The 17,539-nt window shown below is 38.1% G+C and overlaps 2 protein-coding genes across 2 annotated transcripts; both read left to right on the top strand.

Moving 5' to 3' along the window:
* Nucleotides 1-326: 326 nt before the first annotated feature.
* Nucleotides 327-8,258, top strand: LOC125317343 (transthyretin). Its single transcript, XM_048287113.1, has 4 exons — nt 327-502; nt 1,279-1,418; nt 5,989-6,124; nt 7,969-8,258. Exons 1-4 carry the CDS (start codon nt 434-436, stop codon nt 8,074-8,076), a joined length of 453 nt encoding a protein of 150 aa, XP_048143070.1. The 5' UTR covers nt 327-433; the 3' UTR covers nt 8,077-8,258.
* A 2,007-nt stretch (nt 8,259-10,265) lies between these two features.
* LOC125317005 (transthyretin-like) lies at nt 10,266-17,298 on the top strand. Its single transcript, XM_048286562.1, has 4 exons — nt 10,266-10,410; nt 12,108-12,238; nt 14,795-14,930; nt 16,652-17,298. Exons 1-4 carry the CDS (start codon nt 10,342-10,344, stop codon nt 16,757-16,759), a joined length of 444 nt encoding a protein of 147 aa, XP_048142519.1. The 5' UTR covers nt 10,266-10,341; the 3' UTR covers nt 16,760-17,298.
* Nucleotides 17,299-17,539: the final 241 nt, after the last annotated feature.

A 17,539-nucleotide genomic window follows, 5' to 3' on the forward strand; every position in this document is an offset into this window, starting at 1 on the left:
CACTGGATATATTGAGAAGACACATGGGGCAGGTGCAAAGAAACCATTGGGGCATTATCATGCCCAACCTGAGGGCAAGGTAAAGGAGTTCTCCTAGAACTGGTTGGATTTCTGGGTAAACAAAGGTCATTTGTGTTATTTTGTGGAGGGCTTTCTATGAGTGCAATCTCCCCAGGCAAGGGTCATGTTTGTGTCCGTTACATATTTTCTTTGCTCTAGCGATCCTGCAGTCCTTCCATTGACTTCAATGGCAGTGCTATTCATGGACTGACTCTAGGATTGGGCTATTTACTAAGCAAATAATCAGAATCAGCAGTTTTGGAGTCATATGGGCACCCAATAAGCAGCCTGTTTTGTTGTTGGATTGGCTATAAAATCCCAAATCCCCTCAGCTCCTGGCTGCTGGCACCAAGGCTCACTAACAGCAAGCAGAATGGCCTTTCAGTCTGCACTCTTTGTTTTCTTAGCTGGACTGATATTTTTCTCTGAAGCTGCACCACTGGTGAGTCTCTTTGTATTCAAACTCAATCATTACAAGAATGATAATCTAGATTTTCTAGATGACTAGCATCCTCCTCATCCATGAAATTCTGTAACAATTAGGCTTTGCCAGAATGCTATTTCTGGGTGGTTTTTTATAGTAGCATCTTCAGAATTCTTAAAACTTTTTATTTTCTTGCCATTTACCTACCTATTTTAAGGAATTATGGAAGAGTCAAGGACCCAGGTGGTGTGACCTTTCTTTCTCTTCCTTTGTGTCCGTTCATGACTCACATCCCGTATCCTCAAAAAAGAGGCAGCTTTGCCAAACAAGTGCTTCTCTGAAGCACTAAAAAATATTTTTTAAGCATGACTAAGGATTCCTTATAGTGTAATGAAGCCTAAGAGAGGGATATTCTTTCAGCCTTAGGATATCATATGTATTTCTTTGTTGGTTTCCCTAGCTAACACACTTTGTCTGCACTTACAAGAATTTACTATTTTCTTATTTGTGATCTCATTATAAAGGTATAATATTATAACATTTTCCTAGAGCCATATGCAGCTCTAAATATTGAACAAGAAGTCTGTGTGTGTGCAATAAAGTTATCAGTATAAAGCTCTAAGATGCTCTGCTTAAGAAATAGATGTTTGTAAATTAGCTTTGAATAGCATTTCGCAAAGAACTTATTTTAAAGTGAACGGTAATTCCACAATTAGAATCCATCTTTCCTTTGGGAGAAGGTTTTTGCAGGCTTGGTGGACAGCTCCTATACAACTTCTCCTCCTTTCCCCAAGGTCTCCCATGGCTCTGTTGATTCCAAATGCCCTCTTATGGTGAAAGTGCTGGATGCAGTCAGGGGAAGTCCTGCATCTGATGTAGCTGTTAAAGTTTTTAAACAGGCTGAAGATGGAAGCTGGCAGGACTTTGCTGCTGGGTAAGTTGTGTGTTCTTCTGGAGCCAATTTCAAGGTGCCTTGGCCAAACAGTTGAGGAGTTAATGGAACAGAGCTCTGATCAAAACAGCAATGTGTTTTCTGATGTGTCACACTATCAGTGTTAACAGCACATGAATTCTGATCTAAAATCCATTAGATTAAGTGGAACTTATCCATGACATTTAAGTGGAACTTATCCATGACTGAAATGCTAATTGCAAAAATATGTTCAGGTGCTCATCTTATGTTTGTAAGGGAGTAGTTTTAACACTTAATTTTTCTCCTAGCTTCAGTATTATCTTCTCTTCCTATAGAAAAAAAAAGAAAAAGGAAAAGCCTATTTACCAGCATTTTGTAGGTAATCCAGACTAACTTCTATTCATATGCAATGGATATAGAGCTTTATTTGAAGCACTCACATACAAAATCCTCTCTGTAAGATTTGTCTGCACACATACAAATAATAAGTGCATTATTCATCTTCTGCTGTGTACCAAATGTGCTGGTTGGAAGAAACTCCTTGACCAGAAAGTTTTAGAGAGTCCCATTGTAACACAACACAGAGGCAGAATCTCAGCATTTGTTTGTGGCCATTTCTATAGCTCTGAATGTCTTTGCTAGAATGACAGCCCAGTACCTACAAATACCTAGTGTCCTTAGGACATCACAGAGGGTCAGACAATAATACCTTCGGTCTGTGAAAAGTGGATGAGTAACAGAAGAACACAGTTTACTAAAATTCAAATAGCTGAGGTATTCAGACATTTACCTTTCGTTGCAACAACTTGTTGAATCAGATTTTTAAATAACTCAAGAGAAGCCTCCAGTAGCAGCAGAATATTCAAGCACTGAATGAGAAGCAAAAGAATGGACAGGAGTTGACAGCACATTTAACTGCCTTTCACTAGGATTTACTATAGCATTATTTACATAAACCTGCAGAAAAAAGAAAGAAAGAAAACTCTAGAGGAGAAGACTATAAGGAGAGATACTTTTCTCTCCATCTGAATGGTTTCTTTTTATATAATGAAAAATGAAAAACACTTTTCCCCACTGAAAAGTAGCAAGAAAATTTGCAAGATTGAAAGAGAAACAAACAACTCCGCTCCCAAATGCTGAGTGTTAACCTAGGAACAAAAGCCTCTTAAAATGGATTTATGTACTTTAACGAACAGAGAAACTCCATGAAAAATGACACATTTTTTTCAAGAGACAAGGATAATGTCTTATCCCTAGTGAGCATTTCTTTCATTATTAGGAAACCAAATTATTTCAAATGTTTCATCAAGTGCTGTGTAACATCTAATACAAAATACAATTTACAGAGGACTAAGATAAATGTAATGTCATTGTTAAATCCCCTTTATTTGGGGGGCATAACAGTGTTTTCTTGTTTAGTTTGCAATGCTGCTTTCAACAAGCCCAAGGAGACAAATCCTGTAGTTGTTGGGCAACTTCTGTTGAAACTTTAGGTTAGCACACTCAAGAAAATCAAATCACTTCTTCTTAAATATAAATTGAGAAGATTAACCCTAGGCAAGTGAGAGCCATTTTGCTGGGGGATGGCAGTGAAGGAACATTAAATCACAATTTCTATTGCAGGTAAAGATTTTGACCTTTTCCTTGACTTGCATCTTAATCAAGGCTGCTTTCCTTTCAAGTGATACCATTGACTTTAGCTGATAACTCTTGTTTGAACCAGATTTTCATATGTGCTTACAATTTTATTCTTTTGGAGAAGCCAGACTTTCCCTGTGTTAAAACAGCTGAAAATATGAATGCAGTCCAGGAACGCAATATGTAAATACTCCTGTCAGGTGCAAAATATTTTGAAGTTACAGTACCTAGCAGATACATATGGGAAAGTTACATTTTGTACAAATGTCTGTTGTAGTTATTTTTTCACCTCTGTGTTTGCTTGTTTTTACTTTGCAAGCACACTTTATGGAATCAAGAAAATGTACCTGGCAACTGTTGAATTTGAGTAATGGTATTTAAGGGGCAGTGGGGGAGTTGGAATAGTAGCAGATTACTTTACTAAGAGGCTTATTTCAAAATGACTCCAGCTAAAAACACACAAGAAGAGATAACTTGAGCTGAGACACATACTGAGGAAGGGTTTAGGGCACAGAGCATGTGATTTGGATTCTATATGAGCTTCTCCCATGACTAGCTTTGACCTTTCTGCTCCTCACAAGTTTTTGGAAATATAGGTCTTATCATGTGGTTCAAGAGTTGCAGTCACCAAACATAGTTTTTATGTGACCTAGGTTACAAGTAATCAAAAAGGCTTCTGTGTATTTGAAGTGGTTCCCCAACCCTCGTTTTTTTTTTCTTTTAACTCCAAAATAAGAATTCATGCTCCTGAGATATTTCCTCATCAGTCTGCATCTGAGAGCACAGTTTATCTCAATGCAGTACGTGTCCTAAGAGTTAATAAACATCATTGTATAGACAGTGTAGATTTAACCTTGCCACCACATACAGCTAAGGTCCAGGTAGGCAAAAAGAGGATCAGGATTGCAGTCTAGGCTGGCACTGGAGTAACTTAACTGGAAAAGCACCACTTTTTAAACTTAACTGTCCATCTTACAGCAGATGCTGGCAGTCCACATCCTATTAAGAATAAGGAACATGTTATATTTACTCCCCCACTCAGACAGAAATACAAGTGCTGTTCAGAAGCAATCGCAGCATTTTGCTACCAGCGCTGAATGCTGAGCATCTTCTGCCTTGTGCTGATCCCCTCCAGGCTTTGAATCACACACTGTCCTGTTGGCTGTCAGTGCAGCAGTAATGCTGAAAGGTTTCCTTGTGAGAGCACTTGCAGTGAATGGCTACCACTTAATAACTAAAATAAAGAAAGTGCCATTAACTTCTGGTAGTGTGCATGCCTTTTCAAGTGAGCTCTTCTTCCCAGTTTCCCAGCTGTTCTGGATGGTTAACATCTGCCACTGGGGCAGCACCCCTTAGGGAAAGAATCATTCCAGCTGCATCCACATTTTCCTCAAATTAAAACTAATTTGTTTGTCTGAACAAAGATTTTGAGACAGACACCATTTTTCCTTTTAATTGGTTTGTGTCTAGACTACCCAGCTTATAAGCAGAAGTACATGGATTGCTAACCTCTTCTGCAGCATCTCAGTAATTCTGTTTCACAGCTTCAAGGACACAGAAACAAATTACTTCTCCATTTATTAAAGCAATACAGATTAAACAGGAATTACTAATTAAACTAAGAGAAAGCAGATGCACACACTTGACAAATTGACTGTGATACATGTTTCAAATAGGACTTGGATTCTCTGCAGGTTTGGTCTGCCCTGGACACTGTTGATTACACTTGTACTGGACCAGTAAGATTTTGTCAGTCTTAACAAATAAAAGAAAATTAGCATGGGATTTTCAATCCTGTTACCTCTTAATTTAAGCAAAAGCTCTCTCCTTCAGTCATTTTTATTTACCACCATTAACCAAAGATAACAAACACGGTGAAGGAGGAGAAAGAGACTGGGAAAGAAAATCCCAACAGCACAGCTGATTCCATCTCAGATAAGCAACATGTCACTGCTTTCTCCACTTTCTCTCCTCCTCCTCCAGTTTGTTTTCTGCCTAGGCAGTTACTCCTTGCCATGAGACAAGAAAGTTCCAGTAGTTCTTCCAGTCATGGCTTTCTTTATTTTTCCTTCAACTACGTCATGTGGTTATGAAGCGCTATACATATTAAATAAACATTTTCAGAAGAAAAAGACCCAAACAAAAACAAACAAACAAACAAAAAAGGTTAAAAAATCAGAAATTAAATAAAAGGAGGGGAAAGAGATAAATGGGATTTAGGAACTAAGTATGTAAATATTTAAACAGCTGTCATACAAAGCTTGAACAACTTCCTTTTTGAACAAATAGGGTGCAATGCCAGCTATACTTCCTTCTTGCTGCTGGAGTTTCTTCATCCACAGATTTTTGTTACAAGCTGAGCACATAATCTCTGAGCTGGGAATTCCTATTGCTCATTTATATGGTACCCAGTGGAAGAGGCCCCTGCTCTTTGACCAAGGCATTGTAAATCAAATTATTAAAATCTTGTGATGCTAAATTGCTTTTCCAAGACATTACCACTCAGGGTCACATAAAATCACATCAGTGTATAGGAGTAAACCCCAGAGCCTCAGTGCTAATAACTAGAGAACAAAATGATTTTCCAATAAAATTTCTCTTCTCTCCTTAGTTTGGTTTTGAGATTTTGCATCTTGCCTGTCATCATGGCAGTCCTCCTAAGACAGCAACCTTTGGTTCCAGAGAGCATTTGGTACAAGTTAACATGATACTAAAAAGAAGGACCTTAAACCAGCCAGCTTTGATTTGTGATGGATATGGGTGAGTTGGTAGCAAGGACAGACTCTGCAATATGGAAACATACACTGCATAGAGAGATGGAACTATTCCAGATGATTGGAAACTGCTCAGTGTAGAATTTGGCACCTCTACTAATTAATATTCCACACTGACTTTTCTGTTTAGCATCTAAATGACAATATAAAATATTTACATAGATATTTAATCATTACAGGAAAACCACAGAGTATGGAGAGATTCATGAGCTCACGACAGAAGAACAGTTTGTAGAGGGAAAATACATGGTGAAGTTTGAAACCAGCTCTTACTGGAAGGCGCTTGGGCTTTCTGCATTCCATGAATATGCTGATGTAAGTAGTGGCAAATATCCTTAATAACCTGTACACACTGCCTGTGCAGCAGCAGCAGCTGGGAAGAACAAGCACAGCCCTTTGATACTGAAGGAGCATCATCACACAGTGAAGTGGCTCACTGCCACACAACATCGGGCGAGTAAAGGAAGTAAATGGCCAGCTAAGCCAAAGGAAGGAGCCAACTTCCCTGCAAATGCTGACACAGCTCTTCCAAAGTGTAGCTGTGCCCATTCACCCACTCATACCAGTAGGGAATCTTGTTCGAAAAGAGCTACATTATTCAAAAGTAGAGAGTGTTCATAAAAACAAACAAGAAAAAAATGTACCGAGAAGAAGAGACTGCTTTTACTGCTGCTGAAGGAATGGAGGGATTTGAAAACCTTAATTTTATAGGAAATAAGCTATGCTTGAATCAGAGGTATTTCCCCCATATTGGTCACATGAAAATCCCTGAATTCTAATATGACATGTATTTACCTGAGAAAAACAATTCTTTCTGGTGTGCCTTTTTTAAAATTATGTTCAGCACCAAAACATGCAATTAAAATAAAAGAAGGTATAAAAATGTAAAGAAATAATCATAGTGGGATAGTTGACTATTTCAGTGATACTCAAACTTCATAATCAGGCCAGCAATATAATCATGTCCTGTCTCTCCCTTTGCTTTCAGCCCTACACTGATTTATTGTCTGCTCTATCCTATTGTGTTTGCTTAGCACACCCAAAAATCTGTTTAAATTCTTCAGGCTTAATCTGTCATTAAAGTTTCCCCAGTTTAGTTAGTCTGGAACAGCTACTGGTACTGTTGTAGAACATTTTAAACCACAAGTTCATGGAGCTCTGTGGAAGATTAAACCCAATGACTGAGTCCCAGGTCCATAAAAGTCTGAGGTGGTTTGGGTGATTTAGGTAAAAAAAGAACCCTCAAAAATATTCCCTAACCATTTGGATATCTGAAAGTTGTAAGGGCTACACCTCAAAAGGTGCTTAAAAATGCCTGACTGAGACTGTTCCAACTAGGCTGAAGAAGCTTTTCCTTGACATAATAGCCTACAGAACAACAAGGTAGCCTGGGAAGTGGGTAGAATTTGGTGACTGACTGTGTACGAGGTAACTGAAGCCTACAGTCCTCATGTCCCAGCAGCTTAGACTTTGGTCATAGGAGAGAACTCTCTAGTCCACTTGCAGAAAGTGCATCATGGTTTAGAAAATAGATCAAATAGTAGGCTAAAGAAAGCTGGAGCTTAACCCAGGTGATGACGCTTTCCTGGGAATCGGGTGTCCCAAGTCCCATTCAACTGATTTGGAGAGCAGCAGATTTGAATTTTCTTAGGGCAAGGGTCTGTCCTTTTTCTGGCAAGCCTAGCCACTCAGTTCTCAATGCAAAAACTGACCCACCACCAGTGGTGTTAAAAACAGGAGGGGGCACTGAAGCACAGAAAGCAGCTTTGGGCTCCAACTGCCTGTCTTGTTTGGACACCTCACACAGGGGTTGTATTTAAATTCGCCAGGTGGAATTTCACCCCTGTCTTTCTTACTGGTCACTTGAGATACCTCCCCGTCCAATTCCACATCCCAAAGAAGTTTGCCTGGCTCAGGTGTGGGTACCTCCATCCAGCTTCACTGCAGCTGAGGCTCTTTGTGGACCTCGATCCAAATCCCACAAATACTTGGCACTCAGTACTTGGCAATCACAAAGTAACAGGAAGCATTACCCTTCAGAAGGGTAAAAGCATTGAACAAAGTGCTCTGCAGATGAAGTGAGGTGTGCTTCTTAATTGTTAATAAGGTAGCTTTGACTGTATGTTGTTGGTCATGACCACAAATTTTCTCTTTTCCAGGTGGTCTTCACTGCTAATGATTCCGGTCACCGCCACTACACCATCGCCGCTCTCCTCAGCCCTTTCTCCTACTCAACCACTGCTGTTGTCACTGATCCCAAGGAATAAACATGTTTATTTTCATGTTTGTTTCACAAACACTTTCCTCCACTAGAACTATCATAGGCTTTTAGGAGGAAGGTTTTCCTACTGCTAATGCATAACTTTTTGCTACATTAGTTGGGTTTTTTTCCATTTTGTAACCTGGCAAACTTCCAACAAGTCAATAAAATATTACTTCTTTAAAACAATTTTTACTCCATTAGTGATTGTTTTCTAAAGTATCATGATATGCATTGAAGTGCAAAGGATAGCTGAAAAACACATGCGGGATGACTTTTGATTTAGTTTTCTTATCTTCCTCCACTACCTTAAAGAAGTTTCTCCAAAATACATTGGCTCAAACCAGGAAATTCACATAGTTGTGTTACCTTAAAAAAATTACCAAATAAATTTACTCAAAATAAGAAAGTTATCTGTGCTTCTCCAAGTTTACACACAGAAAAGATGGTCCCACTATCAACCAGGTCACAAGGTGAATTGGTGAAATTGTGAATACCTAGCAGCAGAACAAACAATGCAGAAACCATTGAAATAAGTATGTCCACAGAGCTGAAAGAGTCAAAATCTGTGTTCCTTTACTTAAAACTTCAGGTAAACCTCAACACTTTGATGTTTCAAGAGGAAAGCTGGCTGCTCAATCAATCTAGGAAGTACTGAAGAAATTTCAATTAGCACATTTTTTAACATCTTTGATATTAAAGTAATTATTTGACATCACACAGCTCGCTCCCCTACACAGGTGCATTTGAGTTAAATCTCTAATAAGTCAAATCTGTAGCCATCATTAAAAAGAAGTCCTAAAATAGAACCATCATCTTAATATTCTCTTCATATTTTTAGAAATAGGAAAAAGTAAGCTGTAAAGTGACTGTGATTCGAATAAAGTTGCTGATAAACTGACTAATGACTTTGAGGGCTTTAGCAGTGATTTCTGTAAACCCCTGGCCTATTGTATTTAAAATACCCTGAAGCAGAGGAATTGGTTTTTAACTGGATTAAATAAATTACAGAGAAAGAAACTGAAATCATGCCAGTCAGAAACCTTCAGCACTCATTTGCCGCTGACCTTGGAGTTTATACCCAGAGCCTGCTGGGATGACAGCATGGCAAGTGAATTCACAAGTTACAGAAGCTTGCCTTTAGCATTTCACTATCTGGTTACTTTTTCACGGATTTCTAGATGCTACCATAGTTGCACAACTCTTGTAAGCAGTGCAAACAGTTTCAAAACAACGCCCATCATAAAGTATGGAGATTTCATGGGATCCTCATGTTTCTGGAGCTTGAAAACCAGTAGATTTCATTTGAAGGGTGTTATGCTAAGCCCTCAAAATAGGACATAAATTTGCTCATATAGATATACTCAGCAAAAAACAAACAAAAAAAAACCAAAAAACCCCCAAAACCAAAAACCAAACCAAAAAATACCACCAACAGCTACAACAACAAAAAAACCTACTCTTGCAGTCATCCATCTGGTGAGATGTAGTAAAAGAGTATATGGATATATGTCTAAGCAAAGATCAGAAAGACAAAGTTTCATTTCAATAAACAACATTTCCCTAAAATTAACTAGATGCTTCTGGTAGGAATTGACTTGCAGTTGTACAGGGAAAGTCCTGAGCTTGTACTGAATCTAAGGGACAAGTGATACAACTTAAGATACTGTTTAACTGTGCTTCAGAAGTCGGTGTGTAGGTATCTTGATGTCACGCTGAACACCAAAAGTAGTGTATTTTTCTTCCTAGGGAATGTGTAAGAAAACTAAATAGCCCACAAATTATCCACCTACCTTTTATTAGAGGTGGGGAGGAGATCAACACAGAGAGATATCTCTTAATGTATAAGCATGGGTGACTCAATTAAACCAAACCATAACCACAGAGAATTTCTCACTGAAATTGCTGGGTTGACAAAAAAATTGTATTTCTCTCAATTATATGAGGTCAATACAGCACCATTCCTCAATAAAAAGAGAAAAATAAAACAGAATAGATATTGTTTCCAAGAAAATTGACACTGTAGTTGAACTAGGCAATGTTCACAATATTTCCACAGAGAAGGATAGAAAAGACTTATTTTCACAGACAAGGTTCATGTTTGTATGGGTTACTTATTTTCTCATTATTTACTAAGTAAACAGTATGAATCTGTGTGTTGAAAGTCATAAGGGTTTTCTGATAAGTAGCTTCATTTCAGAGGCCTTGACATAAAAATCATAGCTCCTACCCATTTCTGCTTGCTGACACAGACTTTCTAGTGGCAGGCAAAATGGCTTTTCATTCTGTATTTCTGGTTTTATTAGCTGGCCTGGCACTTTGCTCCGAAGCTGCGCCATTGGTAAGTGTCTCAGGATTGAAGTCATTCTACTGATGTAGTCTCAATGTCTTTTTTCCTTTTATTATTTTTTAATTAGTGTAAGCAAAAAAAAAAATAGACTATTCTATTTTGTTTTGATTATTTTGATTTTACAGTATGTACAGACTGTAGTTCTCTGCTGCTGCTCTTTTCTGGTCCTTCTTTCTCCTTCTCTAGTCATTAGTGAGAGGACTTTATGGGTAGAGAAGTAGCACTTGTCATCAGGCACAGAAACTTCATGAAAAACAATGTGAGATGAGAAAGGAAAAACTATCATATTCACTAGACAAAAAACCTTGAGCATTCATAACATAATGAACAAAATGTGTCATGATGAATTTCATCTCCTGTTGCAAAATCCATGCTGGAAAAAGGCCTTCTCTAGACTTCTGCCTTACTGCTCTACCCACTACAGCTTAACCCCATGTAAGCAAAGAACAGAGCCAAAGTTAGGATCCTTCTTCCAAAGGGCTCATTAATCCCAGGAGAGCAAGCTAAAGACACAGATGCTTCAGCCTGAAATTCTCCTACAACAGCCTTGTCTCTCTCTCCTCAACTACTCATTTTTCCTCTCAACTCTGATCTTTGGGAAAATAATACCTGACTAACTTTGTTGAGGAATAAGACTTTCATTGAGCTCCCAGGGTGTAAAAGTCAGGAAAAATCAGCAGTGGCCTTCCTGCAAGGCCTCACTAGTGAGGAGCCCCTGCCTTCCAGAAAGGGAACGGGAGGAATCTGGGCATAGAGGCACTACAGACACGTGCTGATTGGTATGATACCAGACATGGTTCCTGACTCAGGGAACATCCCAGACTGTAAGAGGGCATTAAAGGGAGGGCTCTTAGTTTTTAACCATCTACATCACAATTCATTTTACAATGATTAAATGGATATTAGTGACTGCTATTTTGAGACCATCCCCAATTAGCACCTTCTATAAAGCTCTGTTTTCTCACTCTTCATCTGCAGAATTAGGTAAGGTCAAAGCCCTCATTCAACTCTATTTTTGAAAACGTAAAACATCAGGCCATAATCACTACTTGTGATGAATATGTTGGGATGAAACTATAGCCATCCTGTATTTGAAGGAAGGTTTTCCTCTCCTGTGCTTGTGTAGATGCCAAGGTTGACAAATCTGATTCAACACACTGTTAGGAGAGAGTCTGTATGTGGTGCTTATCATGTTTACAGCAGAAATGCAACTCTGTAGCAACAGAGATAACTCTATGGCAACAAGGTATCAGAGGCTTTCAAATCCAGAAAGCTGTGCTCAAACTTACGGTCCAAAATACAGAGGAGGAGTTGGCAGATTTTTAAACAGTCCTACTACCTTTAAGGATGCAATTATTTCCTGTTGAGGCCACAACTTAGTTACAACTTCATGCTGGAGAAGATGTGTAGCTAAGCCATGAAAAGGAAAAATAGAAATATGGTCTCACACCTGCTGTGCCTCCCTGGTGTATATGGCTCCATGCCCAACAGCTCCTGAAATCTTCCTTCCTGGCCCAACCATATCCAGCCCCCAGAAAGCTTCAGATTATGATTCTTCAGTACACAGCAGTCTTCTCATGGAAAATATGGTCTGTACTGTAGATCTAAAGAATAATATTCCTTGGTGCTTTATGACGTACTGTCACTTACCCTTCTTGCAACTTAAAAATTCTCTCATCCTATTGAAGGACCCTCTTGACGCCAAGCATCCTCTTTTCGTAAAAGTTGTGGATTCAGTCCGAGGAAGTCCAGCTCCAAATGTTCCAGTTAAGTTATATAAAGAAGCAGCAGATGGATCTTGGGAACTGTTAAATTCAAAGTAAGTCACACTAAAAAAATGAATGAAAGATGGGAAAGGCAATGGGAAGAGGCCGAATAGTTGAAAGACCAGTTTCACATTCTCTAATGTGAGATGTCTTTTTGCTCAGAGGAAAAATAGCATACAATTGAATTAACTTGCTGCAGACAGTCTTTTAAATGTACTACAGTTTCAACTACCAAAATGGTTTTATAATTCTTTACAGTTCCTATGAACACAAGAAAGTATTTTAAGCTATCCTTCAATTCAGTCATCGCTTCTCTCTAATTTCATTGCAAAGGTCTCTATTACTTTTTAGTACCCAGCAATGAACTGCTGCATTGTTATCAGAAGAATCAGACAGACTCTTATATTTTGAAACCAAGACTCTGGTTGAGAATCCTACCTTTACTGGCCATTTTCCATCTTTCTAAATGGATTTTCATTTCTTACAACACCACAGCTATAACAAGAAACTGTTTTGAACTTATACCACATCACATTTGATAGCCTTCTTTACTTCAAGATAAAGGACTTACCCAAAAGGAGAAAATTTGGGGATAAAGATTTATCACCTCCTCCTCCACAGAGAAGAAATCACATCTCAAGTAACAAAAAGAATCTCCAGATATTTAAATATTGCCATGTCTTCTAAAAAATGTAATTGTAGAATTTCAAATGTCGATGACTTTTTTTAAATTGCCCTCTATTTTAGTATATGTTAACGCTTAAAAAAAATAAAAAGCAATCTTTATTTAAAGTATAGTCTGAAATTAAATTGGAAAAATTCTTAGGTGAAACACAGAATGAGCATTCTTTATTCACCAAGCAATATCCCACTTGCACACTTAGCTCCTCGTGATAGTTGCAAAGTCTCACCTGAGACCTTTCCATGTATGTTAACAGTCTATTCCACCCAAAAAAAAGTGAGGAAGGGCTCCCAAGGGCTAGAGCTGGTATAGCCGATGAACTTCGACAGTGGAATCCCAGACTCAGACGCATTTCTAGAAATTCCAGTAGAAACTGTTCTCTTTGGTGTCGTGGAGCAGTGGGCTGGCACAAACAACACTGCTCTCATATGTGTCCTTGAAAAATATAGCTACAGTGAAGGCCACACACTATTGTACAATGTGGGGAAAACAATCTATTCATGTTGTGCTACTTAAATTGCCTCACACCCTCAAGTGAGAAGACAATTTCACACATATTCTGTCACTGGAAATGCGTGAAATTTTCCAGTAAGTGTTCAGTTTACTCATCTTTACTTCTGAGCTTAGAAACTCTATATAAAGATACTCATCTAAACAGCTGGATAAGACTGAAGCCTTAAAAACACGTTTAACCTTTGAGGAAAGTAACCTCACGATAAGGTAAGCAAAAGTCATGCTAATACGAAATCAACCTCCCCAGGCTTGATAATTTTTAAATAATTGAATGCTAGCAAGAGATCCTGTAATATTCTCAACTGAAGCTGCGTTTGGTATTAACTGGAAAAGCTTATTAGAGAAGTGACCAGTTATCTAGCAATGATCAATCTATGACAAAGAAAAATAGAGAAAATTGAATGGATATAAAACTTCTGATAACTGACTACAGAGCATCTTGTAAGATATAAATGGTGTTCTATACTTTATTTTCTAAGCTATATGAAAAAAAAAAATCCTAAGTAATGCACTGGACAGTGACAATATTTTTCTCTGCATGCAATTTGAGTAAAATTCAGAAAAAATTTGGTAGATAGAACAAAAGACAGTGGATTTTAGATACCAAAATCAGGCACTGGCAGATCTGTTATTTGAGGATAACTTACCTAATAAAAAAACCCTAGTAATATAAAACCAATTTCACAGAAAGATGTTTCAAAAAAAGGGACATGTTTGAGAGACAGCATTCAATATTGCTTCTGGAGCCCTAAATGGGTTGGCGCTCAAAGATGTATGGTTTCAAACCAGTACTAGAGCTTTAGATAACACTGATAGTATCTTCAAATCAAACAAAACCACCTGTTTGTTCAGGCCAATATAAACCACAAGGAATTCCATGAGGCTACACTGCTAGTTGACCTATGGTCATTTCAAATAGCAGATCTCAAATTTCTAATAACCAACTGTAAAAAATATTTACACTGATAAAACAACTCCATACATTTAAATAAGAAAGAAAACCACGGAAAAATCAGGACATTTGATCCTGCTTAGTTGCACAGTGAGTGCATCATAGAGCTTCCACATTGCTTACAGCAGTGGTGAAGTTTTCCCTCTGAGTGGGTTCATTTAATTAAGTCCAAGACTCTGCCAAGAGTCTATGAACAATAATGCCAGTTTTTGGCTCACCCCCAAACCATGCAGAGTTAGTGTGGTGGCAGGTAGCCATCTGCTGTGGTCGCTGCAGAAGTAGCAAATGCCAAGATAAGCTCTGAAGCACCCACACTACAGATGGACGTAAGACATTCCAGATCAATAGAAGTATTCATCATATTACTTAAGCCACACATCACTCAAGTTCAGTTGCTAAAAACTGCATCTTTCTCAGGCTTTTAGCCAAACTATAAAAGTGTGTTCTTCTACCATTACACAGACAAACCAATGACAGAGGAGTGCTCCCAGAGCTTACAACTAAAGAACAATTTGTAGCAGGGATATACAAGCTTGAGCTTGATACAGCCTCTTACTGGAAGAGTATGGGTTTGAATCCCTTCTACCGTCATGCTGATGTGAGTATTCATTTTCATTTCTTCCTCTACTTCAGTTGCAAAGAATAAAGATACTTTATATGTGTAGGCTTCAATTACTAACTGCATATGTTGAACTTTATTTTCACTTTAAAATATTTTCACATTAACACTTAAAATCCACAGTCTCAAAGCTTTGTAGCAACATAGTCATGACAGAACCTAGTTACTAGCTCCCCCATAACTCCCAAAGCTCCTAGATGTGTTACTTATGGAGAGGTTTTCCATCCTTCTCCCTCTACTTAAGCCCATGATTGTTTCTGTACTTATTCTAAGTGTTTGAGGGACAACAAGTGAAGTACTCTTTGAAGTCTCCTGGGAAAAGCATTTACCTGCCTTTTGGAGCCAGTATTTGTACGGCTACAGACAGAGTTCATAATTTAGATTTTTAAAGACAACAAAAGTAGTACTGTGTTCTGGATGCTTGGAGCCCCAGTTAACAACAGAAAAAAAAGGTACAACGTGCCTCTTTAATTTGCATGGGACAAATAAATTGGTTAGAGGAAGGTGTTCCAGACCAGGTACCAAGTGAGGCTTGCTGAAGGATTTGGGACTCCCTGGGGACTGTCTCCTTCCCCCTCCAGAGCATCAGTGCTTTCCAATGACCTTTCAGTAGTAGCAGTTCTCTATTAATTGTTGGCTGGACTGTGACAGATCTGCTCAGCTGTTCCTATTTTCTTGGAGAAAAGGTGGCAAACACCTGGATTAAATTTTCTCCCTGCCTTCCAGAGACACCTGAAATATGACATTCTTATACTAAACAATAATGAAGGTTAATGCTGGATAGCCTTGCCTTCTGTGAGAACTGAAATAAAAAAGGGAAGATGAAAGATTTACAACATGCAAGTAAATTGATTGTATATCAAGATGATGTTTGACTGGACATTAATTTAATCTACAGTGCACGAGCCTTCTTTCTTCAAAATAAGCCTCAGTAGGGAACACATTTTGCTCAGTTCACTGGTTGTTTCATATGCATCTTTCTTATTAATGTTGAAAGGAGCACAAGCTGTGCATCACAGAATGCTATTAAACCCTCTATTTTAAAAGTTGACACCTCTCATTTCACAACACGAAATAATGTACTATGTGGAGTGAGAAATCAAAGGACAGGATGTGCTGGTCAAGGAGATGTTAATAGGGCTGTGCTAAATCACTCATATGTAAGGTTATTATGCTGTGGCCAGATAACTAATGCAGTCCTTCTCTAACTATTAGATTTTGAAGTAGAACTAAAGAAACCCATTGTTTTATACTCTGGCCTAATGATGTGTAGCACTGTTTAATTCTGTTGCTTGAAGTACAGAACATGATGAGCAACAAAAACATTCCAACACTTGAAAGAATGGGCTAGCTTTTTTTTTTTTATTAATAAAGACAATGAATAGGGTTCATACTAGACCTTCATAAGGGAGGAATAAGGAAATAAGAAAAAAAGTCTCGTTGCCATTTATGAGTACCAACAAGGAAATGCCAGTTTGGATAATAAATAAATTGTATAAAGTCTTGAATAATGTGGTATTTATACTATTAACAAATGATATTTAACCAGTGGAAAAACTGTGTGTTACAGGCAGTCACAGCTCAGAGTGAGAATATTTCTGAAGTTTCATGTGAAGTTGCATAAAATGATCACAGTGGTTCCAGCTAAGCCTTTATCTGGAGATCACTTCTCATTTGTCTCGTATTTTTCTTTTTTCCAGGTGGTTTTCACAGCTAATGATGTTGTTAATCGGCATCACACCATTGCTGTCGTCCTTAGTCCCTTCTCTTACTCAACTACAGCAGTAGTTAGTGAGCCAGTGGAATAGAAGCTGACATTAAGCATGAAAATTCGGTTGTGTAAATTAAAATTTCCATAAATGATAAGAACTTAGTATCTGACTGTATCAACAGCTTTAGATTTCATAGTAAATTGTTGCAGATAAGAAAACCTTATAAAAGGAAGGCCTTGTAAAATCATGGCCCACTTCTGCTACTTTGGCTAACTAGAAAAGGATTCTGGGTAGTGACTTAGCTGAAATAGAGGAGGAAAACAAGTTACATAACCATAGAAAACAACTTATATAACCCTCACATGTTTACATCGTGGCTTATGGTCGTTGGTTGAGCTATGGTTGTTGTGCTTTAGTGGAATGTTACTGATAAAAGCCTAATTGCTTAGAAAGGCCTGTTTTTTTGGAATAAACGAGCTCCCTTTTGCACCTGCCTGAGGACTCTGCGTCGCTTCTTACTGCAACAGTAAATCACTAAGTTTTTTATTCACTTTGTTAACTTCAGAAAGAACATGTATTGACTTTGTTTTCAAATACTCTTCCTAATAAAAGTATTCTGCATTTCTGTATTGTCATATTGCCCTTCTGAGTAAGTTTGGGGGTTGAAAAAAACACATTAACCTTAGGAAAAAACTTATTGAAATTCCACTACGGGGACTCTGAGAATAAACCAGTCTTCCATGAAGTTGATAAACTAAATTTCTTCTTGCAAAGGAATTGAACAAAACGTGTCTGTGAAAGGTGTCTCATGAAAAGCAAGCACACAGAAAATACAATCCACCACTACCATCTCCAGTGTTTTATTAATGAAGCCCA

Source organism: Corvus hawaiiensis, chromosome 26, assembly GCF_020740725.1.
Source record: "Corvus hawaiiensis isolate bCorHaw1 chromosome 26, bCorHaw1.pri.cur, whole genome shotgun sequence".
NCBI classification, from domain to species: domain Eukaryota; kingdom Metazoa; phylum Chordata; class Aves; order Passeriformes; family Corvidae; genus Corvus; species Corvus hawaiiensis.

What these genes read in the sequence shown, in the direction of transcription:
- LOC125317343 (XM_048287113.1), top strand. Translation starts at nt 434, where the DNA reads ATGGCCTTTCAGTCTGCACTCTTTGTTTTCTTAGCTGGACTGATATTT. An exon ending in TCTCTGAAGCTGCACCACTG is followed by an intron (nt 503 to 1,278) that starts GTGAGTCTCTTT and finishes CCTTTCCCCAAG; the next exon opens with GTCTCCCATGGCTCTGTTGA. An exon ending in TGGCAGGACTTTGCTGCTGG is followed by an intron (nt 1,419 to 5,988) that starts GTAAGTTGTGTG and finishes TAATCATTACAG; the next exon opens with GAAAACCACAGAGTATGGAG.
- LOC125317005 (XM_048286562.1), top strand. Translation starts at nt 10,342, where the DNA reads ATGGCTTTTCATTCTGTATTTCTGGTTTTATTAGCTGGCCTGGCACTT. An exon ending in GCTCCGAAGCTGCGCCATTG is followed by an intron (nt 10,411 to 12,107) that starts GTAAGTGTCTCA and finishes ATCCTATTGAAG; the next exon opens with GACCCTCTTGACGCCAAGCA. An exon ending in TGGGAACTGTTAAATTCAAA is followed by an intron (nt 12,239 to 14,794) that starts GTAAGTCACACT and finishes ACCATTACACAG; the next exon opens with ACAAACCAATGACAGAGGAG.